The sequence below is a fragment of the Equus caballus genome, chromosome 18 (assembly GCF_041296265.1).
Source record: "Equus caballus isolate H_3958 breed thoroughbred chromosome 18, TB-T2T, whole genome shotgun sequence".
Lineage (NCBI taxonomy): Eukaryota > Metazoa > Chordata > Mammalia > Perissodactyla > Equidae > Equus > Equus caballus.
In genome coordinates, this window is record NC_091701.1 from 13,631,494 (window position 1) to 13,654,369 (window position 22,876).

The 22,876-nt window shown below is 52.7% G+C and overlaps 1 protein-coding gene across 9 annotated transcripts in view; it reads left to right on the top strand.

Annotated features, from left to right (window-relative positions):
* Positions 1-13,126: 13,126 nt before the first annotated feature.
* Positions 13,127-22,876, top strand: part of LOC111772081 (coiled-coil domain-containing protein 93-like) — a 123,631-nt gene continuing 113,881 nt past the window's right edge. For 3 of the 9 annotated variants that reach the window (XR_011428173.1, XM_070240725.1, XM_070240731.1), the window contains exons 1-3: positions 13,127-13,547; positions 16,135-16,466; positions 21,779-22,096. Coding sequence is in view for 7 of the 9 variants with exons in the window: in XM_070240725.1 (XP_070096826.1) it covers positions 21,956-22,096 (141 nt within the window). In the remaining 2 variants the exon portion in view is untranslated. Of the gene's footprint in view, positions 13,785-16,134; positions 16,467-21,778; positions 22,097-22,876 lie in introns of all 9 variants that reach the window. The other 6 variants (XR_011428174.1, XM_070240728.1, XM_070240732.1 and 3 more) reach the window with 3 other exon arrangements.

Genomic DNA, 22,876 nt, shown 5'->3' on the forward strand with positions numbered 1-22,876 from the left:
TCGCATCAAACCTGGCTTTCCCGCCTGGCTCTGCAGGGCTGCAAACCAGCATCAGCTGCCTGAGGGGAACGCGGAATCAGAGCTGAAGGCCAAAGAACCTGGCAGTGTCCTACCCGGCCTGGAGTCCAGGACCGCCACCCCAAGCCCAACCCCCCTGCATGGGCCTGGGGCCTTCCCCTCCACCCACAGCACCAGCAACATTCCAGGGGGCCCAGAGGTCACATGCCGTGGCAACCTCCTCCGTGCTGGGCAGCGTGAGGGGGCAAGGTCAATCTCTCCCTCTGGCCCCACCCAGGGCCGGTGGCGGGCTGCTGGGAGCTTCTTAAAGTTACTGAGAGAGTGGTGTTGTTGCCTGAACCCCAAAAAGATACTTTGAAGTAAAAACTACCCTTGTAAAAGATATTTGTTCTTCATTTGTTTAAGCTTAGTGTCTGCAAAATATCTTGTAGGGCCGGTTTAAAATAGAATGTATTAATGGAAATCTGGAGGTTCGGGAAGGCCAACAGATGAGGAGATGATGCCATTGACAAGATAGTTTGTTGCTCATAGTTCCCAAAGGGGCCACCCCACAGCACACAGGCCCCCACGGGGAAGCCCCAGGGTGGTCAGGAGGCAGAGGGAGCGGGGGACACTGTGGGCAGGAGGAGCTTTTCCTGTGGTTTCTGGAGGAAGGAACAGCGAGGCAGGGTGAGCAGGCTCAGGACTGGCTGGTCTAAATAACTTCACAGGCTTTGGGGCACGAGGCTGTCCCAGTTGTCTGATACCCACCCTGGGGGACAAGGGCAGGGGGTAGCGGCCTCGACTACACGTGTCCAATAGAGGAGGTAGTTGGGGTGTGGATGGACACTGGATTGGTTGGTTTGTATTTGAAAAATGGGCCCAAGAAGGAGGGTTCTCCCTGGGGTGGCGGGTCGGCAGGACGAGGGAGGCAGGAGGCTGAATTGATCGGATTAAGAACAAGGCGTGTCCGCATGTGCACGCAGGACAGATGTTAAAGCATCAGGTTACAGAAGCTAGACACATGGTCCAGACAAGGCTCAGCTCAAATGTCACCTGAGGAGCCTTCCCTGCCTGCTCCATCTACAGCGACAGCGTCCCCACCCCAGTCCCCTGACATCAACCACCCCATTCCCCTTACAGCGTTCAGGGCCCGGCCCCTTGCTCAGCACCCACCATGACTCTCCCCACCCAGAGGAAGGTCCTCACAGGAGCCCCCAGGCCCTGCACCATCTGGGCCTCCCCCTCTCTCGTCTCCTCCCACCACTGCCCCCATCCCCCCCTCCTGCTTCCCCGGCCCTGCTTTTCCTCTGTGGCACTTCTGCCATCTAACCTGCTGTGCTCTGCTCAATGTTTGTCCCCCTCTGTGATGGCTCCATGGGTGCAGCAGAGTTTGTCTCATCTCCTTCACTGCTGTCTGTCCGTGCCTCCAGCCTGAGTCAGGGCTGGGCACAGAGCAGGGCTCCATGGACAGCGAATGAACAGATAACGCTTAGCACTCCTGGAAGCGTGCTCCTTTGTAATCTGCAGCGTTCACTCACTAGCGCAAGTCAGTGAGGCCCTAATGCTGCTGGGCCAGCTCCGGACACCGGGCAGCAGTGGGAGAAGCAGGCTGAGGTCTCCAGTCTCATACAGCTGCCAGCCTAGTAGGGGCTGAGAAAAAGTAAGTAAAATATACACAAAGCCAGGCGGGAGTATGTACCATGGTGAAAAAGTGAGGAAGGACTTGAGCAAATTCCTCAAGATCTTTAGGGAGTAAGCAATGCAGAGGGTAGAGTGTTCTAGGCTACAAGACCAGCAAGTGCAAAGGCCCTGAGGCCACAGTGGGCTACAACTTAGAGAGTCTTAGTTATTAGTGTGGAGTGTTAGTTTTGTCTCGAATCTGAATTTCGCTTTTGTTTATAATCCTTGCTCTCACCTTTCTAGCTAGTTAACCTGAGTTCAGCAAATTCTATTCTATTCTATGATTTAATGTAGAACCGGGTGAATTTGGGTGAAGTCAGTATGTGTTCATTGAATGGCCTCCCTGGGCCCAGCTGTATTAGGCATCAGGAGGCTGTGAAATCAACACAGTGGTCTTCCTCTTAACGACCCCACTGGATGAATATCCTCGCTGTCCTCCAGCCCCTCCACTGCCCCATCTCATCTGGGTCTCGAGCTCTGACCCTGACCCTCTGTTGCACCTTCACCCCCACTTCCACTTCCCCCTAGACTTGTCTCTCTGAGTGTCCTTGAGCTTCTTGAAGTCAGCTTGACCTAAACGGAGTTCAGCCCTTGCCCCATGTCTGCATCCTCTCCATGAAGTCCCTCTGGGTGAGGGAGCCCCCACCAGCGGACTCCTCCACCCCCTGCCTTGCCGATGTGCCAACCCCCTGGATGCACTGCCTCGGGAACCCTGTGACCTTCTCCCTCCTGTCTTCAGCCTTGGGCTGCACACTGACCTCCCCCTCTCCACAAACCGCCAAATGGCTGCTACACTTACAGATGGGGACGCAGAGGTGACACAGGCAGGTGTGGTTGGAAATGGTGAGCAGCTTCGCAGAGCAGAGCGCAGACCAGGGCTCCCGAGAGGGCAGAGAATGGCTATTGTGGCGTCAGGACGGCCATAAGGGGGCGAGGTGGGCACCCATGGCAGCCGCTCTCCACTTTCCCCAGGAGCCCTGCATCTCAGCCTCGGCTTGGGCTGGCTGCGCCTCCTTCTGTCTGTTAGGTGGGTGCCTGTTCATTCGTTCACTCACTCATTCGCTCCTCATGGACTTGGTTCCTGCCTGGTGCCAGGCCCTGGCTAGATGATGGCTGGTCCTTGGAGACCCAGCTCAGAACTCGTCTCCTCCATGAAGCCGTTCTTGATCCCCACCCCTCCTGCAGCCCCTCGGGCCTCACCTGGGCTCTCAGTGCTGTGATCACACTCTGATGAGCTCTCCAGCCTGTGAGCCCTCGGGGGGCTCTGGGTCAGATGCAGAAATGGGTTCAGACATGGGATGATGGCTGAAACCCTGAATACACGAGAGGATTACCCACGGGCCTCATGGGGGTCAAGTTCACCTCCTCTCTCCCTCCTGGACCAGGGCTCCTCATTCCCAGGAACTGAGCGACCTTATCACCCTGTGCTCATTTTGACCCTTATCAATTGATTTTCTTTCAATGTTAATTCTTTTTAAACTCTGAAGACAGGTCATGAGGGTATTCCTCAGTAATGAGAAACTTAATTATCACTTCAAGGGAGGGAATGCAGCTGTGGTGCCTGAACCAAGACAGAACAATGTGGAAAGCACAGGATGCTGAGGAGTAGCCAGCTCAGGGGCTGGGCCTCGGGGCAGCAGAAAGAGGGGAGACAGAGACTTAGATGGAGACAGAGCTGCCAGGGTGGGGTTCAAGCCGGGAGGAGTGGGAGTCCAGGGGCCTCCACACATGAGGGTGGCGGCTTCCGGAGTCCCCCTCTGTCACGTACAAGCCGTGTTTCTCATCCTGCAGCACCTCCAGGCCTTAGCACGAGCTGGTCCTCCAGCAAGAGCGCCTTTCCTCTGCTCTCCAGACAACAGTGCCCCCACGCTGGGAGACTCTGCCCTCTGGGCATCTGTTCCTCAGCCTGCCTGTCCAGTACCCCCACCCCCGCCATGACACACACAGCCCGCTCTGTGCTTAGGTCACCTGGTTGTCATCACCTGAGGCTGGCCTGTCTGCTTGTGTGAGAGACCGGCAGACCTGGCTTCTAAGCCTTTCAAGTCTACGTGACCTTGGACCAGTCCCTTGTCCCTTTGGAGGCTCAGTTGGAGGCTCAGTTTCTCACTATAAATGGGTCTGGCAGTGGCCTCCTCACTGTGGCGCTGTGCTCTCTGAGCTGCTGGAGATGGAGCATTGGATGGGTGCCTCTTGCTGGTGCCCTTGGTGCTGACCCCAGGGTCATGGCCCCAGCATCCCCAGGGTTTGTGGAACACCCGGCTGTAGTGATGCATGAGGGAGTGGGAGACGGGCAGGAGGTCAGGGTGCAACTTTGGAGTCAGAAGACACAGCATTCCTTGGGGACACTTCCCTGAGCCCCTGGTCCCAGGCCTCGCCCACCCACACCCCTTCTCAGCTGCCTTCGGGGCACTCAGTGAACCCCTGCTCTGAGGCTGCATTCCCCGTGCATCTAACCCAGGCTGGACACTGCTGTAGTCACATCCTGGGTGAAGAAGTGAAGCTCCACGGGGCTAACGGGAGGACAGCAAACTCAGATGCCTCCAGGGGTCAGGCTAGCACAGGCTGCGGAGGACCTGGGCAGGGGGAAGCTTAGGGAGTAGCAAGCTGGGAGCACAAGCGCTGTCCAGAGAGCGGCTGCAGCTCAGCTCCAGAAGAGCGTTGCCTTGAGGGACTGTCACAGGTGGCCAGATCTCATTTCATACATAAAATAAGCTAGACAGCTGGAATTTTGTTGGTAATCTTCCAGTTTTTAAATGTTAGCGTTAACTTTTAAAATCTAGATTTGCCGCTAGACCCTGTGTTGGTTTAAAATGCTTGGCTGTGTGTGGGCTCAGGAGCCGCTGGCAGACTGGATGCTCTTGTGACTATATTCCCCCTCCTAGCTCCCTCACCTAGTGCCTCCTTGTGCGTGTTCAGGGGACAGCTTCATCCCCCAAGGCAGAGTATGTTGGCCTGTTGGCTCCTGGGTGGCTGGCTGCCGTATGGGGGCGCTGGGCTCTTGGGGGAGTCACCCTTTCCTGCAGCGGCCCCGTGGCAGGTGGTGCTGTCCAAGCCCACTCACACATACCTGGCGTGTCCATCCACCCTCTGTTAGACTTGCTCTGTTGTATCCTGCCTCTCCCTTTATGTTGTGGCATCCCTTACTTGCTCATCCCCACCTAGGAATCCAGATCCCCCATCTGTTGTCAGGACTTCTGTTTTCCTCTTCATCTCACCTCTTGATCAGAGGGAAAGTATTTTGACTCCTAGAGGAAGAAAGTCTGAAAATAGAGTTTCCTCTTTGGGCTGAAGATCACTCGTCAGCCTAGGCCCACAGTGCCTCTGGCTTTGAGGTCAGCATTCCAGCTTATTCCTCCTTTTAGACTTTTAGTGGCTCAAATAAGGCTGAACTTTAAGCCTGGTCAACCATGCTGAAGGCCTCAAGGACTGTGTGTCCATTAAAAACATGTTTGGCTATAGTTGTTTAAATGTTAGCTGTTGGAAATACAGGGACTCATAGTTTGATTTTAGACTTAAACAAAATGGTAACTTTGTAATATTTCAGTTTTATTGTAGATCAAATCAACTTTTAGGAGCCAACTTAAACACCTCACCATGCTCTACTAACTGCCACTGTGGGGAAATGCGTTTTATGTGCAGTGTGTTTGACTTGCAAGTGAAATTTTGAAGCACAGCCATTAGAATGCTGGAATTAGCCTCTTCTACACTATTTGAGGCTTAATTTCGAGTTGCCTTGAATTCATTCTGTACTTAGTAAATGAAATTTGACGTGTCTCTCCCAGGCTATTTGTGTCCCCTCTCACGGTAAGGCCGATCACATGCTCATAGAAGGTAGTTAATAAATGCTTGCTGGATGAACAAAGACTAGGGCCCACAGTCCTTAGTATTTAGGGGTTTTTTAATGTCCCTGTTTCATTCTGGGTTGCAGATAGTTTGATATGTGTCTTAATTTGTCCTGTGGCTATTGTTCTTGATGTTTAGTTTGTTTTCTAGAATTGTGAGTTCCTCCGTGGTAGCCACTAGCCACATGTGGCTATTGAGCACTTGAAATGTGACTAGTGACTCAGGAACAGAATTTTAATTTTAATTAAGACACATTTAAATTTAAAAATTCGTGATTGGTTTAGCTATTGGAAAATGTTTGAGCATGTTTGGAGTGTCTTGAGAGGTGAATCTACTGATTTTAAGTTCTGTGTGTGGCTCCCATATTTCTTGTGGGCTGTGCTATTCTAGATGGTCCCCCTTGATGTCGAAGACCCGATACTAAGTCTAGGGCATGAGGAAGGGAACTGAGGGGTAAGACGGCTGGGACGCCATTGATGCTGACGGTGTAGGACGTGAGCCCGCTTGGGGAGTCGGAGCTCACGATAGGGAAGGCAGGAACATACTGAAGTATATGGCACTGAAATTCAGCCTGGCATTTGGGAAGAAAGGGCAGGGCTGACAGGGCAAGAGGAAAGGTTGTAGGATAGAGCAGCATAGAAAGGATAAAAGAGAAGTAAATGCTTTTGTAGTAGAAATTAGTGGAAGCATTCCCCTGCTCTTTGTGAGGAATGACAGGCCGTAAAGGGCTATCTTACTCTCTTGGTGAAGCTCGGACAACATGGAAGAGTCTCCCGGAGACACTGGAACACCTTCTGTTCAGAGACACTGAACGCAATGAGGCAGGCATTAATAGGCAACTGAGGACAGCTGTTGTTTGTTATGGAAGCATTGCCTCTATGCCGCATGGAGGAGGAGCCCTTTAGGAAAATGAGCTGGACTTTTCATTCATTCAGCAAACGTTTATTGAGTACCGACTGTGTGCCAGGCACCGTACCAGGCGGTATCGAAACAAAAGTGAATGAAGTTGTACGTGAATATTCATAGCAGCAGTATTCACAGTCTCCAAAAAGAGGAAACAAACCAAATGTCTATCAGCTGAGCAATGGATGAACAAAATATGGTTTGTCCATACAGTAGGGTATTATTTAGTTATAAAAGAGAATTAAGTGCTGACTCATGCTACAATATGGATGAACCTTGAAAACATGCTAAATGAAAGAAGCCAGGCACAGGAGGCAACATGTTGTATGATTCCATTATGTGAAATGTCCAAAATGGCCAAATGCATAGAGACAGAGAGTGGATTAGTGGTTGCCAAGGGATGCCGAGAGGGGGCAATGGGACGGACTGCTAGTAGGGATGGAGTTTCTTTTTGGGGAGATGGAACTATTCTGGAATTCGGTAGTGGTGGGATTTGCACAAAATAGTGAATACACTAAAAACCACTGAAGTATACACTTTAAAATGGTGAATTTTATATGAATTTTGAGGGGTGGGATGCGGACATAGTGGGCCTCCTGGTGCGATGCACGGAGAAGAGCTCAGCAGGCATCTCTGTAGTTAATTGCAAGAACATAGTGCCGGGTCTGCACGTGTGCACACCCCGAGTGGCCTGAGGTTGAGATCATCCTGTGGAGTGAAAGTCCTGTACTCTTAAAACTCTCAAGGCAGGAGAGACAGGGAACAGCCGAGGAACCGTTCTGGATGGAAGGAGACCGAGGAGACGGGACAATAAACACAACGTGTGATCTCGAACAGGATCCTGGGCCAAACAGAAAAAGCGATTCGTGGGATAGTTGGTGAAATTGGAAGGAGATCTATGGACTGGATGGGAGATTGGTATCAATGTTCATTTCTTGATTGGAGGAATCATTCCAACGTAGGAGACTGACTAGCTACACACTAGGGTATTTAGAGGTTATGGGCAGGAAAAAAAAGAGGGAGAGAAGTGGAGTAAAATGTTAACAATTGGAGATTCGGAATGTAGAGTATGAAGAAGTTCTTTGTATTATTCTTGTAACTTTCTGAAGGTCTGAAACTTTAAAAACAAAAAAAAATTACTTAATTACCAAAAAATTAAAATAAAAGAGCTGGCAAAAACTCGAAGATCTTGAATTAGACAGGCTTCAGGCATAGTTTGCTCAGGGCTCCAGCTCACTTTTTCTCCCTCACTCTCAGCTCTGCGCTTCTCTGTAGATTTTACCCTCAGGCTGGTTTCCTTTTGGTCCCAATGTGGCTGCGACGAGCAGGGACTATAGGCCCCCAAACATCCGGGGGGAATTAGTGAATTAATTACATTGGTTGGACTAATCTAGATGCTTGATGTGTGTGAATCCTACCCAAACCGTAGTGTTGTTGCATCATGATGAAGGGTAGCTCCCCCAATGGAGAATGTTCATGTTCTTGGGAATCAGCCTAGGTACTTAACCAGTGAATGCCCAGCACCCAGCTGTATGTTGAGCAGACACCCAAGAAGGTGAATTTAGTGCAGATACAGAGGACAAGAGTAAACACTTGTACTAAAAGAATTGAAGGTATTTTCTAGGAAAATATAAATTATTCAAGAGAATGAGGAAAAAAAGCCACAGAAAGAGAAAATATTTGCAAAAGACTTAACTGATAAAGGTTTGTTATCCAAAATATACCAAGAATTCTTAAAACTCCACAATAAAAAACAACTCAATTAACAAATGGATAAAAGATCTAAACAGACACCTCACTAAAGAAGATGTACAAACAGCAAATAAGCATGTGAGAAATGCTGTGCGTCATATGTCATCAGGGAAGTGCAAATGAAAACATCAGTGAGATACAACTAGACACCGAATAGAATGGCCAAAACCCAGAACCCTGACAACGCCAAATGCTGGCGAGGATGTGGAGCACCAGGAGCTCTCATTCGATGCTGATGGGAACGCAAAACAGTACAGCCACTTTGAAAGACAGTGTGGTGGTTTCTTACAAAACTAAACATACTCTTACCGTATGATCCAGCAATCATGCTCCTTGGTTTTACTCAAATATTTGAGTTGAAAACTTACGTCCACACACAAAAACCTGCGCTGGATGTTTCTAGCAGCTTTATTCATAATTGCAAAACTTGGAAGCAACCAAGATGTCCCTCAGGAGGTGAGTGGATGGGTGAACTGTGGTGCATGCAGGCAGTGGAATAAAAAGTGAGCTGTTAAGCCATGAAAAGACATGGAGGAACTTCTAATGCATGTTCTAAGTGAAAGAAGCCAATCTGAAAAGGCCACGTACTGCATGACTTCAGTGATGTGACTTTCTGGAAAAGGCAAAACTTTGGAGGCAGTAAAAAGACAGTGGTTTGCAGGGGATAGGAGGGAGGAAGGGATGAGCAGGTGGAGCATGCAGGATGTTTAGGGCAGTGAAAATACTCTGTGTGATGATATAATGGTGGATATGTGTCATTACACATTCGTCAAAACCCGTAGAATGTACACCGAGAGTGACCCTAATGGAAACTATGGACTTGGGTGATAGTGATGCGTTGATGCAGGTTCATAACTGTAACAAATATTCTACTTTGGTGCCGGGATGTTGATAGTGGGGTGTGTTGTGTGTGGGGCAGGGGTAGGGGGAATATGTACAGGGTATCTGTACTTGCCACTCAATGTTTGCCGTGAACCTAAAATTGCTCTAGGAAACAAAGTCTGTTAAAATGGATATGAAACAAAACAGCGATTGAAAAGATAGTCAAAGATCTATACCTCAAAAGACAGCAAGCCCAGTGTTGTAGGTAAGTTCTACTAAGCTGTCAAGGAAGATACAATTCCTGTATAATATAAACTGTTCCACAACTTAACAAAAGTAAAGATCTTCCTGCCTTTTTTTATGATCCTGGCATGCATATATCTTAGATTAAATATTAGCATAGTCAATTCACTACTGAATTAAAAGAAAAAATGTACCATGACCGATAGAATTCTTCTCAGTAATGCAAGGAATGTGCCAGATTGACGTAAAGGAAACTCTAAAACTAGATGGAAGGATGTAAAAGACCTGAAGAAATGGAGAGACAGGCAGTGTTGTAGGAGAGGGAGACGTGACTGGGTCAAGAGGCCGTTTCTTCTCGTCAGTCTGTAAGTCCACAAGTGTAATTCTAATCAAAACGCCAACAGGATTTCAGTGAAGCTTGACAAGATGACTCTTAAAGTTCATCTGAATTAGAAATGCATAAGGATAACAAAGTCAATTTTGAAAAAGAATAATAATCAGTAGGTATATGAACTATTTACCAAACATATTTTGAGGTTAAGTAATAAAATACTGCGGTATTGGTGCATGAACAGACAAATCATTCAATGAAACAGAATAAGGTATAGAAATAAACCTGATTATTGAAATATTCACTCATCCAACTAATGTTTATTGAACGTATCAGCATGGTTCTCTATGTGGGTGAGGTAGGAATAAACAAAACGGATAATGTCCTTGCCTTCTTGGAACTGACCTGCTAGCAGGGGAGGATGAACAGTGAGTGAACCAAGTCCTTTGGTATGGCACGTGGTGACAGGTGCAGCTCGGGCCAGGATGGCAGGAGTGGAACTGGTGAGAATGGTCCAATTCTGGAATATTTTGAAGGTAGAGCCAGCAGGATTTGTTCATTGATGTTGATGTGTGGTATGTGAGAGAGAGGAATCAAGAATGATGCCAGGGTTGGGGCTCATGTACTGAGATGGGGGAGATTTGCGAGGGGGGGGAGTGCATGAGTTTGCTTCTGGTCCTTTGGTTAGAGATGCTCACCACACCCCCAAGAGCATTTATCCGGTAGGTAGTTGAGTTTGTGGGTGTGGACTTAGGTGAAAGTATTGGGCTAGAGATATTAATTTGGATGTCAGTCAGAGACTGGAGAATGATGGAGAGAGTGCAGACAGACAGGAGAAGGACAGAGCCCCGGGCCCTCCACCACAAGCAGTGGGGAAGATGAGGGGACCGAGTGAAGGACACTGGGAGGAGCAGCCAGTGGAGGAGGAGGAAAACCGGGAGAGTGAGGGCTCCTGGGAGCACGGAAGGCAGTGTCTCGAGGTGGAGGGAGCGGTCCACTCCGTCAAGCGCTGAGAAGTCCATGACCGCGGGGTTTAGCACAGTGCTTGTGTCTGCACAGAGAGAAGCTCCAGAGCCTCCGGCAGCAACTTCAGGGTAGCGAGGGAGGGGAACCGTGGGAGGGGGATTAGCTTTATACAGCTTATTCCATTTCCTTTATCAAATTCAAAATATCTCTGAAGCGAGTATGCTTAAAGTTGTATTTACTTCTATTTAATCTGGGTATTGGATTCATGAGTGTTTATTACATTATTTTCTTTATTTTTCTATATGTTTAAAATGTTGCCTAATTACAAAGAAGAAAAACTATTTATACATAAATATTTAAAATGTATATGCATAAAATATTTTTAGAATGATGCCCAAGAAACTGGTAAATAGTTGTCACTGGCATGTTGGCATGCGTTATGACTTTGGTGGGCCCTAGGCCAATTTGCCTCTTTTAAAAAATATTAAAAATTATGTTTTATAATTGCCTTGGTATAAACACAAATATTCAGGCTGGATTCCTTATTATATGTTCATTATTGTTATATTTATTTTTTCCTCTGATTGTAAAAGAAATGAAAATTAAAACAATTCTGGGAGCCCCTGAAAGTCTTGTGGTCGTGTGTGCGGTGGCCTGTGGACACGAGGACAGAGGACAGAGAGAGGAGTGCTGACTCTCCTGGGCCCTCCCTGCCAGGCCTGGATCCAGAGGGAGACTGCGTTCCTAAGTGGCCACGGCTCCTGCCAGGTGGCCCCTCAGGCTCCTGCTGGGCTGGTCCTGGTCCCCCACCCTTGCCGGCCTCCTAGCCCTGCCCATACCTGCAGACCTGCCAGAGCCTCTCTGTAGATAGCCCTCGGGAGGGCCCTCTGTGCTGGCTGGCCCCTGGCTGACCTGCCTCCACACCCTGGATAATGTCCTGCTGGACTTGGGATGGGCTGAGGTTCCTCCCTTGTCCCCAGCCCAGCCCCACCCACCATGGCCTAACTTAGGGTTTAAAACTTCCACTTCTGCTGGAGGCATCAAAAGGCAGCTGTTTAAGAGGCAAGTATTACCTGGACCCGTTACCAATTGGTGCAGCAGAAAGTCAGACACTTCTGAACTTGAATCCTGAGTAACTTCGGGCAAGTCACTTAACCTCTCTGAGTCTCAGTTCTCTCCTTTGTAAATGAGGGCACTTGTACCACCTTCTTGGATTGTTGTGAGGAGTAAATGGATCAGCAGCGAGCCCGGCACATGGCAGACACCAGGAGCAGGTCTCTGGGGAGTTTAGCATCTGACTGACCCCACATGACCCGCCACAGGGGGAGGGCAGACACCGCTGTCTCCATTTACAGAGAAGATGAGTCCAGAGCAGCAGCGAGGGCCCCAGCAGGACTGGAACTCAGGGGTCCCAGCGCCCAGGCCGGGACCTCACCACCTACCTTCTTTATTTCTTTGTCTTCAGTATTTGCGTTTGTCCTACTCCGTCCCTCAAGGGTTTGCTGTCACCTATAATAATTTAAAAAATAATTCTTAAAACTTTGGTGCATCCAAGGACACTATCAAGAAAGTGAAAAGACAACCTACAGAATGGGAGAAAATGTTTGCAATTCATTTATCTGCTAAGCTTCTAGTATTCAGCATATTTAAAGAACTCTTTAAATTCAATGGTGAAAAGACAAATAACTCAAGTAAAAATCAGCAAAGCATTTGACTAGACATTCCTACAAAGAAGATATAAAAATGGCCAATAAGTACACGGCAAAACACACAACATCACTCGTCATTAGGGAAATGCAAGTCAAACCTCAAAGAGAGAACACATCATGGCCACCAGGCTAACTTTAATCAAAAAGATGGCCAATAACAAGTGTTGGCGAGGATGTGGGGAAATCAGGACCTTTGTACATTGTCAGTGGGAATATAAAATGGTTCAGCCACTCTGGAAAAGAGTTTGGTGGTTCCTCAAAAGTTGAACATGCAGTGACCAGGGCCAACCCCGTGGCGTGGTGGTGAAGTTCGGTGCACTCTGCTTCAGCGGCCTGGGTTCACGGTTTGGATCCTGGGCATGGACCTATACCACTCATCCCAAGGTCTGGAAGCAGTGCTCGGGCCAAAATGACTCCAAAAGCTTCTTGATGGGAGGGGACTTCTGGCTGTGGTCGGGCAGCAAGCTCCTTGTGGTGTCTCAGGGCCCACTGTGTGCTTGCTCAGAGTGCCCAGAGAAGAACGTGCAGAGGCTGGGCCCAGAGGTGTTCACAAACTAAATACTGATGAGGCAGCCAGGCAGACAGAGAATCATAGCTGATGGGCTGTTTCCATGGGTGAGGGGTGGGGGTCGGGGCAGAGGCCCACGTGTGCTGGGGAACTAGTTAAGGGCAGAGAATATTTAACTGAGACTTGAAGGCTGTACCAGTGAAATAGGAGTTTGGCTGAAGTAACAGGAAACTCTACCAAGAGTGGCTTAGACCACAAAGGCATCTAATGTTAAATGTTTAAAGACCACGTGAGAGATGGGAAGTCCAGAGGTGGTCTGGCAGCCCAACAATGTCATCAGTGACTCAGAAGCCACCCCCTCTCTACTCCACCATTAAGAGAATGTCAGTGTCACTCCCTCATGATTGTAGTGTGGCTGCCTCCAGTCCAGCCACCACATCTGCACAGTCAGTGCTCAAGCCAGAAGCAGGGGCGCATCTTCCTCCCTGCCCATCTCTTTCTTTTCAGGAAGGGAAATCTCTCACAGAAGCTCCCACAGATTTCCTCTAACATCTCATTGGCCAGAACGAGTCCTTGCCCCGACCAATCACCAGAGGTGGGAGTTGGGGGGCAGTTGCTTGGACCAACTGTCATTCCTCCAAACTGAGCATCCACTGGAAGAAGGCAGGGTGGGGTGGGCAGAGGCTGCTGTGTGAGCAACCAACTCGATCCTGCTGTAAAGGAGAAGTGGATGAAGGAGCTGAGGTTTCAAAGACAAGGGAACAGAAGAGCAGGAGGAGCAGGTGCAGAGGTGGGAGACGAGCCGGCGGCGGGATGACTGTGGTTTGTGACTGCCTGAGCACAGCGCAGGGGGGGACAGGGGAGCAGGGCCTCGTAGGACGTTTGATGCCCAGAGGGAGGCGTGCCCTGGGCAATAGGGAGCTACCGAGAGACCCTGAGCAGAGAGCGAGAACAGGCACAGCCGGGAACCCACAGGTGTGCAGAGGTCCCTGTGCTTCAGGAACTGAGCAGGGCCATTCTGTGACAGGTAATAATGTTGCTGATGACCCTAGAGGCCTCTGTTCAAACAGATGATGATAACTGACACGAGAGAGTGAACACAACCTTAGTGAATGAATTTGCTAGTGGCAGAGATCTGTTTATGCACATTAGGATGCACACACACAGCCCAGTCCTTTAGGAAGCTAGGTCGTCACATCTGTGATGCCCACACCTCACCTCTCGCATTGGCCCTGGGCCTTTGCACACCCCTCAGATCCCCAAAAACACACAGTGTAGGTGTTGTAATTTACACAGGACGCATCCACCTCTGAGGATGAGGGTGACTGCGTCCGTGCTTACAGAGGAGAAAACCGAGGCTGGAAGTGGCTCAGGGGCTTGCTGGTGAATGGCGGGGGTGGGATTTGAACCCAGAGCCTGTCTTTCCCAATCCACTGTGCTGCTTTACGACTTCAGAGCCAGGATGTTTGCTAAACCCGAGGGGGCTCAGAACCGCTGCCCAACCCAGCACTCCCCCAGGGGGCAGAGAGCGGGTGGAGGGCTCTTCCCCATGAAGCGCTCACCCACGGGACCCCACAGACATGTCATTCGTCACCATCCAGGGCCTCCGGGGCCGAGCAGGAGAAACGCCCTGCACCCGCGGCGACCACTGTCCATGGGGTGACACGTGGGCGGGTGTGCTGCAGGTTAGGCCTCACAGTCTGGTCCATGATCCAGAGGACAGCACCCCGGCTAAGGCCAGCTATGTCCACACAATCACATCCTGGAATTGAGGGGTGCCTGGGGCTTCAGTTGGCCAATTCTGGCCTTAAAAGGCAAACTGCTATCATCCAGGAGGCTGATTTCTTTAATTAAATTACACATTTACGACCCAAAAGCCAAGCCCCTTTCCCTATTCCCTTCGAGCTCTCAGCCTCTCAGCTTTTATTGCTGTCCAGGGCCAAGTTCTTAGCTTCAAATTGAGTCCCATTGTACACGTAAATCCTGGCCCTTTTACATGTCAACTTCAGTACAAGAGGCCCTCCCATCACCCCCTCCCCGGGATGCCGCCTCTGCCCTGGGTGCATGGCTCTTTACTGCGACTCTGGAGCTGAGGATTCAGAAGGAGGAGGCTGGGAGGGGTCTGCCCCCTGGCATGGCAGGGAGCGGTGAGGGCTCACCTCTAAAGCCTCAGCCGGCTGGAGCCACGGCCAAGGCCAGGCAGTTCAGAATAAGGCAATTACGTGTGTCATCACCGCCACCTCTGGGACGGTGGGCCCTCAAGCAGGGCTGTCAGTGTGAGAGCGGAGGGTGCCGTGGGCCCGGACCCGCCATCCAGAGTGCAGGGGTGAGAGGTGAGGGCTCTGGAGTGCGAAGCTGGCTCCACCATGCTCAGTTACTAAGGCAAGTTGGGCCTCAGCTTTCTCATCTGTAAAATGGGCATCTTGGAGTCTCTCCCTCCTGGCATGGGAATTAAATGAAGTGCAGGGAGAGCCTGGGAGCAGGCTGGGCTGAGTCCTGCCCTGGGGCACGCTGTCGCTGCTGTTCTCAGGACTGTCTTCTGGGGCAGGCTGGCTTTTTCTGTAAAGGGTGAGAGTAAATACATTAGTCTTTGAGGGACCTGTGGTCTCTGTCACGACTGCTCAAATCTGCTGTCGTAGCACAAAAGCAGCACCAACAGTGGGCAGTCCAGGCTCTCAATCCTGCTTTCTGGGAGGGGGTCCAGGCCCTCGGACTCCCAGTCTCACACACTAGTGTTTCCAGTAGTGGGCAGGGCTGCCTGGTGATAAAACTGTAGTTGCCTGTGATGGCTGACCCCTGGTCCAGGAGACTGGCTAAGGGGAGGGGGGTGGGGGGGCGTGACTCCCCTGAAGTCATGGGGCAGAGGTCATGTGCTCTGGAATCCACATCTCCCAGCCCCAAGTTGGTGGTCAGTTTGTAAATCCTGCCCCTGGGGGGCCCTGCAGCTGAAACACGAGTTGGGGGAGGGCTCTGTTCCTTGCTGTGAACTGAGTTGTGTGGAACTGGGAATTCTGCCAAGTCTCAGAAGCTCAGTGCAGACTTCCTGGGAGCTGCGACCTGCCCCTCCTCACTGTCACTGACGAGGGAAAGGCTTGGGCGGGGGACCGGAGGACCTGTGGGATTGCACCTGCCCTCGTCAAGGAGCAGGTCTCTGTGACCTGGGCACAGGTGATGGAAGGAGAAGGTCCCGGGAGGGCTGGCTTTTGCCCTTTGAGGGAGGGTCTCCTGTGTGCCAAACACAGAACCTTCTGAGTCAGGTCTGGAAAGCTGGGCACAGAGAGATTAGGGAAAGCTTCCAGGTCACACAGGCGGTAGGGGCAGAGCTGGGTTCTGACACAGACCTGATGCCCGGGCCCACACCCTTTCCACTTTCCCAGGAGCCATCGAGATCCTACATGTTAGTGTCCCTCAGAGGGGCGCTGAGTATCAGCAATGGGAGCCTTCCCTGTCTTAATAAGCTGAGTCGCCGTCAGAGGGAACACAGAGACATTGTCTGCGTGCCACCCGGCCGGCTGTTCCACATCGTCCGTCCGCACCATCCGCAGTGCTGGGGGCTGCTCCCAGCCGGCCTGAGCACACGTGCCCGAAGCTTAGTCCTGGCTCCATCCTGCGCTGGGTCGCTGAGTCCTCCTAGTTCAGTCCTCCCATCCATGGGGCTGGAATCAGTAGCTACTCCACGAGGATCCAGGAGGATTAAACGGGCTAAGAGGTACGAAATCCTTGCGGCCGCGGGGCACACAGGGCACTGGGGGTCTATTGCACCAGTCTTGTTATTTCTCTCCCCTTTGATGAATGAGGAGGAGACCCCGGGGGCAGGGCTTGTCCCCATTCCCACCGCTGCCCAACAGTGGGTGGTGCCCAGGCTGGACTCCATCCCTTGCCCCTTGTGAGTGTCCCCACTCCCACGCCTCAGCTGCCTGGAAACTCGGCGAGGCTGCCCCACTTCCTGAGGCCCCTGTACTTCTCCCCTCCTCACCTGGCATCTCCCCAGGGGTGACTCCAGCGCCCTCCAGCCCCAGGCCCCACGCCCTGCCATGCTGGATGTGAGTGAAGCGATGGACACGCACTGCACCTCCTGCACAGTCTGAGGGCACTCAGCCTCCCAGTTCTGTCCGAGGCCCCGGGAGCCCAAGGGCACAGGGTCTGAGTCTTCAGTCATGCAGGAATTCATCCGACAGTTCTCAGCACCTGTTTTGCCAGGTGGTTACTGGGAATGGAGAGATGAGGCAATCACAGGCCAGCTGGGCAGAAAGGGGACCAGTGGATGTTCATGGTGCAGCATGAGGACAGGGTGACCAAGGGCTGACCTCGTAACCATTCTCGGCCTCAGTTTTCTGATCTTTAAAACAGGAATAGCAAAACCTACCTCACATGGCTGTTGTTGAGGAGAGCGGCAGCCTGGTCCTCTGCCAGATACTGTCCTAAGCACTTTAAAAACACAAACTCCCTTGATCTACATGAAAATTCTACGACATAGGTACCACCGTTATCACCCCTTTTTGCAGATGAGGAAACTGGGGCACAGACAGGCGAGGTAACTACCTCAGATCACGGAGCCCGGGCAGTCCAGCTCCGGCATCCAGCTCTTGGTTGGTGCCCGCATGGGGTGTCCGGGGCCTCCCGTCGCCCTTTACTGGGACCCACGGCCACAGCCTGACGTCAGTGCGACTATTCATGGGGGCGGGGTGGGGGCACCACCATCCCGTTTCTCCAGGCACTCCTTTCCTATGAGACCGGCAGCTCAAGGGGCTGTGTTGTATTCGCCGCTGGTTACCCAGGCCCAAGTCCAGCCCGCCACATTGCCAAGCCTGAGTGGATGTTTGTAGAATGAATACCCAATGTCTGTGTTTAGCGTGCATTGTGCCCACCATGTCCTTATCTGCACTGCACACCTGGCTGCATGACTGTCACCTCTAGCAGGCCTTGTGTCAAGGACAGCCAAGGGGACTGGAGCTGCTCAGCGGGGGCAGGGAGCCCTGTGGATGCCCCAAGTGTCTCCTGGGCTGTTCAGGGCCAATTCACAGGGCGGCTGAGCTAGCTTCCTGGAACGGCAGTGAGCTCCCTGCCGCTGGGGATGTGCAAGTAGGTGTTTGGGGGTGTTTCCTGAGGATGACTCAGTATCCAATGGGGCATGGGCTCAGACAGCTTTCAAAGTCCATTTGAGGCCTGTGTCTCTGCAGGCAGCACAGAGCAGTAGTTAAGGACATGGGCCGTGGGGCCTGGGATATAGCAAGGTTTCCTGCTCTGTGACCTTGAGCAAGCCCCTCCCCTCTCTGTGCCTCAGTGTTGTCTTCTGTAACAGAGAGCTAATAATGGGCTCCCAGGAGTGCTAAGAGCTGCTCTCCTCACCATCTCCATCATCTCAGAGGAAGGGAGGGAGGAGGCCTGGTCCAGGAGCAGGGTGACATCGGGGAGCCCCAGTCACATCTGCTCCACTCCCCACACCATGAACATCTTGCATCTGAGCCGTTGTGTGTGCTGTTCCACCAAGCACACCCACACCCTGTCCCCGACCCCACCCAATCAAATCGTGGTGATGTTTGAGGCCACCCCAGATCCCATTGGATGTCTCCTCCCTTCTCGCTGAAGCCGTCCACATCCCTGGTTCCTCCTCTGGTGTTATCTGGTCTCTTGTGGACAGAAGCCCAGGCTTTCTCCTCCTCATAGTTGCCTGAGCTCCCAGCCTAGGACCAAGTACACAGCAGGCACTCAATACACGTTTAAGGCTGCAGGGTCCCATTCACTGTGCTCCAACATGAGGGCATACTGCTCTCTTTCCCACGGGTGCCCTGAAAAATGCAGTGCACAGAGCGAGCCTAGTTGGGCTCACAGAGGAGTGGAGGGATGTACCATGTGTGTGTGTGTGGCGGGGGGGGGCCCCTGGGCAGCACCACCTGCCTCAGGGGCTGCAAGAAAGGGCGGCTCCCCTAAGAGCCCAGCCCTCCATATGGCAGCCAACCACCCAGCAGCCTGCAGGCTCCCATTCTCTCCTCTGGGGGCTGAGCTGCCCCTGAACATCCACGAGGAGGCACTAGGTGGGGGTTCCGAGGGGAGTGGAGACTGCAGGGCCAAGAGCATCCAGAGTCCGGGCCGCCTCTGGCAGCGGCTCCTGAGCCCACCCCGGGCCAGGCCTCTGAAACCAGCAGCCTAACCTGGGGCCCCGGGGAAATCTAGATTTTAAAAATTAATGCTAACATTTAAAAACTGGAAGATTACAGGCAAAATTCCAGGGGTCTAGCTTATTTTATGTTTGAAATGAGACGATCTGGCCACCTGTGACAGTCCCTCCAGGCAACGCTCTTCTGGAGCTGAGCTGGAGCCGCTCTCTGGACAGAGCTTGTGCCCCCAGCTCGCCACAGTCCCCACCACTCCCTAAGCTTCCCCCTGCCCAGGTCCTCCCAAGCCTCTGCCAACCGGCACGACCCCTGGAGGCATCTGAGTTTGTCGTCCTCCCGTTAGCCCCGTGGAGCTTCACTTCTTCACCCGGGACATGACCCCACCAGTGTCCAGCCTGGGTTAGATGCACGGGGAATGCAGCCTCAGAGCAGGGGTTCATTGCGTGCCCCAAAGGCAGCTGAGAAGGGGTGTGGGTGGGCGAGGCCCGGGACCAGGGGCTCAGGGAAGTGTCCCCAAGGAATGCTGTGTCTTCTGACTCCAAAGCTGCGCCCTGACCTCCTGCCCGTCTCCCACTCCCTCGTGCATCACTGTAGCCAGGCGTTCCACAAACCCTGGGCATGTTGGGGCAATGACCCCAAGGTCATCACAAAGGGCACCAGCAACAGGCGCCCGTCCAACGCTCCATCTCCAGCAGCTCAGCACAGCGCTACTGTGAGGAGGCCACTGCCAGACCCACTTATAGTGAGAAACTGAGCCTCCAAAGGGACGAGGGACCCGTCCAAGGTCACGCAGACTTAGAAAGCTGGTCTGCTGGTCTCTCACACAAGCAGACAGGCCAGCCTCAGGCGATGACAACCAGGTGACCTAAGCACAGAGCGGGCTGTGTGTGTCATTGTGGGGGTGGGGGTAGTGGATGGGCAGGCTGGGGAACAGATTCCAGAAGGGCAGAGTCTCACAGGGTGAGGGCACTGCTGTCTGGAGAGCAGAGGAAAGGCGCTCCTGCTGGAGGACCAGCTCGTGCTAAGGCCTGGAGGTGCTGCAGGATGAGAAACACGGCTTGTACGTGACAGAGGGGGACCCCGGAAGCCACCACCCTCATGTGTGGAGGCCCCTGGACTCCCACTCCTCCCAGCTTGAGCCCCACCCTGGCAGCTCTGTCTCCATCTAAGTCTCTGTCTCCCCTCTTCCTGCTGCCCCGAGGCCCAGCCCCTGAGCCAGCTCCTCCTCAGCATCCTGTGCTTTCCACATTGTCCTGTCTTGGCTCAGACACCACAGATGCATTCCCTCCCTTGAAGTGATAATTAAATTACTGAGGGATATCCTCATGACATGTCCTCAAAGTTTAAAAAGAATTAACACTGGAAAAAAAATTCAGACTGCTAATGCCCTGAATGAGCACAGGGTGAGAGAAGGCCGCTCAGGTTCCTGGGAATGAGGAGCCCTGGTCCAGGAGGGAGAGAGGGAGGGGGTGAACTTGGCCCCCATGCGGCCTGTGGGTAATCCTCTCATGTCTTTGGGGTTTTACCTGTGGTCATGTGTCCGAGCCCATTTCTGCATCTGGCCCAGAACCCCCCAAGGGCTCACAGGTTGGAGAGCTCATCAGAGTGTGATCACAGCACTGAGGGCCCAGGTGAGGCCCGAGGGGCTGCAGGAGGGGGTGGGCATCAAGAATGGCTTCACAGAGGAGGTGAGATCTGAGCTGGGTCTCCAAGGACGAGCCATCATCTAGCCAGGGCCTGGCACCAGGCAGGAACCAAACACATGATGAGCGAATGAGTGAGTGAACGAATGAACAGGCACCCACCTAACAGACAGAAGGAGGGGCAGCCAGCCCAAGCCGAGGCTGAGACACAGGGCTCCTGGGGAATGTGGGGAGGGGCTGCCGTGGGCGCCTGCCTCGCCCCCTTTATGGCCGTCCTGCTGCCACAATAGCTGTGCTCTGCCCGCTCGGGAGCCCTGGTCTGACCTCTGCTCTGGGAGGCTGCTTGCCATTCCCAGCTATACCTGCCTGTGTCACCTCCGTGTCCCCATGTGTACGTATACCAGCCCCGGGGATTTGTGAAGAGGGGGAGGTTGGTGTGTAGCCCAAGGCTGAAGATGGAAGGGAGAGAGTCACAGGGTTCCTGAGGTGGTGGATCGCAGGGGTTGGGGGGCATCAGTCAGGCAGGGTGGGGAGGAGCACTGCCTGGGGGTGGAGGAGTCCACTTGTGGGGATCCGTCACCCTGAGGGGCTTCACAGAGAGGAGGCAGATGTGGGGAGAGGGTTGAACTCTGATTGGGACATGCTGACTTCGAGAGGCTCAGGGACACCCAGACAGAGCAGTCCAGGAGAAGCTGGACGTGGGGGTGAAGGTGCAACAGAGGGTCAGGGTCAGAGCTTGAGACCCAGAGGAGATGGGGCAGAGGGGCAGTGGAGGGGCTGGAGGACCTCGAGGATGTTCATCCAGGGGGGTCGTCAACCGGGAGACTGCTGTGTTGATTTCACAGCCTCCTGGTACCTGACACAGCTGGGCCCAAGGAGGCCATTCAATGAACACGTGTGACTTCGCCCAAATTTGCCTGGTTCTACTTTAAATAATAGAATGGAATAGAATTTGTTGAACTCAGGTTAATTAGCTAGAAAGGTGTAAGCAAGGATTACAAACAAAAGTGCAATTTGGATTCGAGACAAAACTAAGAATCCACACTAGTAACTAAGACTCTCCAACATGCAGCCCACTGTGGCCTCAGGGCCTTTGCACTTGCTGGTCTTGCAGCCTGCAACACTCTACCCTCTGCATTGCTTACTCCCTAAAAATCTTCAGGAATTTGCTCAAACGTCCTTCCTGACTTTTTCTCCATGGTATACATCCCCGCCTGACACTGTGTATATTTTACTTCTTTTTTCTGTGTCTCCCCAACTAGGCTGTCAGCAGATGAGACTGGAGACCTCTGCATGCTTCTTCTGCTGCTGTGCCCGGTGTCCAGAGCTGGCCCAGCAGCAGTAGGGCCTCACTGACGTGCGCTGGGCGAGTGAAAACTACAGACCACACAGGAGCATGTTTCTGGGAGTGCTAAGTGCTGTCTGCTCATTCACTGTTCATGAAGCCCCGCTCTGTGCCCAGCCCTGACTCCGGTTGGAGGCACGAACGGACGGCAGTGAAGGAGATGAGAAAACAAACTCTGCTGCTCCCATGGAGCCAACATCACAAAGAGGGACAAACAGTGAGCAGAACACAGCAGGTTAGAAGGCAGCAGGGTCACCGAGGAAAAGCAGGGCCAGGGGACCAGGAGGGGGATGGGGGCAGTGGTGGGAGGAGACGAGAGGGGGGAGGCCCAGATGGTGCAGGGCTTGGGGGCTCCTGTGAGGACCTTCCTCTGGGTGGGGAGAGTCACGGTGGGGTGCTGAGCAAGGGGCCGGGCCCTGAACGCTGTGAGGGGAATGGGGTGGGTGACGGCAGGGAGACTGGGGTGGGGTCGCTGTCACTGTAGACGGAGCAGGCAGGGAAGGCTCCTCAGGTGACATCTGAGCTGAGCCTTGTCTGGACCATGTTTCTAGCTTCTGTAACCTGATGCTTTAACATCTGTCCTGCGTGCACATGCGGACATGCCTTGTTCTGAATCCGATCAATTCGGCCTCCTGCCTCCCTCGTCATGCTGACCCGCCACCCCAGGGAGAACCCTCCTCCTTGGGCCCATTTTTCAAATACAAACCAACCAATCCAGTGTCCATCCACACCCCAACTACCTCCTCTGTTGGACACGTGTAGTCGAGGCCGCTACCCCCTGCCCTTGTCCCCCAGGGTGGGTATCAGACAACTGGGACAGCCTCGTGCCCCAAAGCCTGTGAAGTTATTTAGACCAGCCAGTCCTGAGCCTGCTCACCCTGCCTCGCTGTTCCTTCCTCCAGAAACTACTGGAAAGGCTCCTTCTGCCTGCAGTGTCCCCCACTCCCTCTGCCTCCTGACCACCCAGGGGCTTCCCTGTGGGGCCCTGCGTGCCTTGGCGTCCCCACTTGGGGAA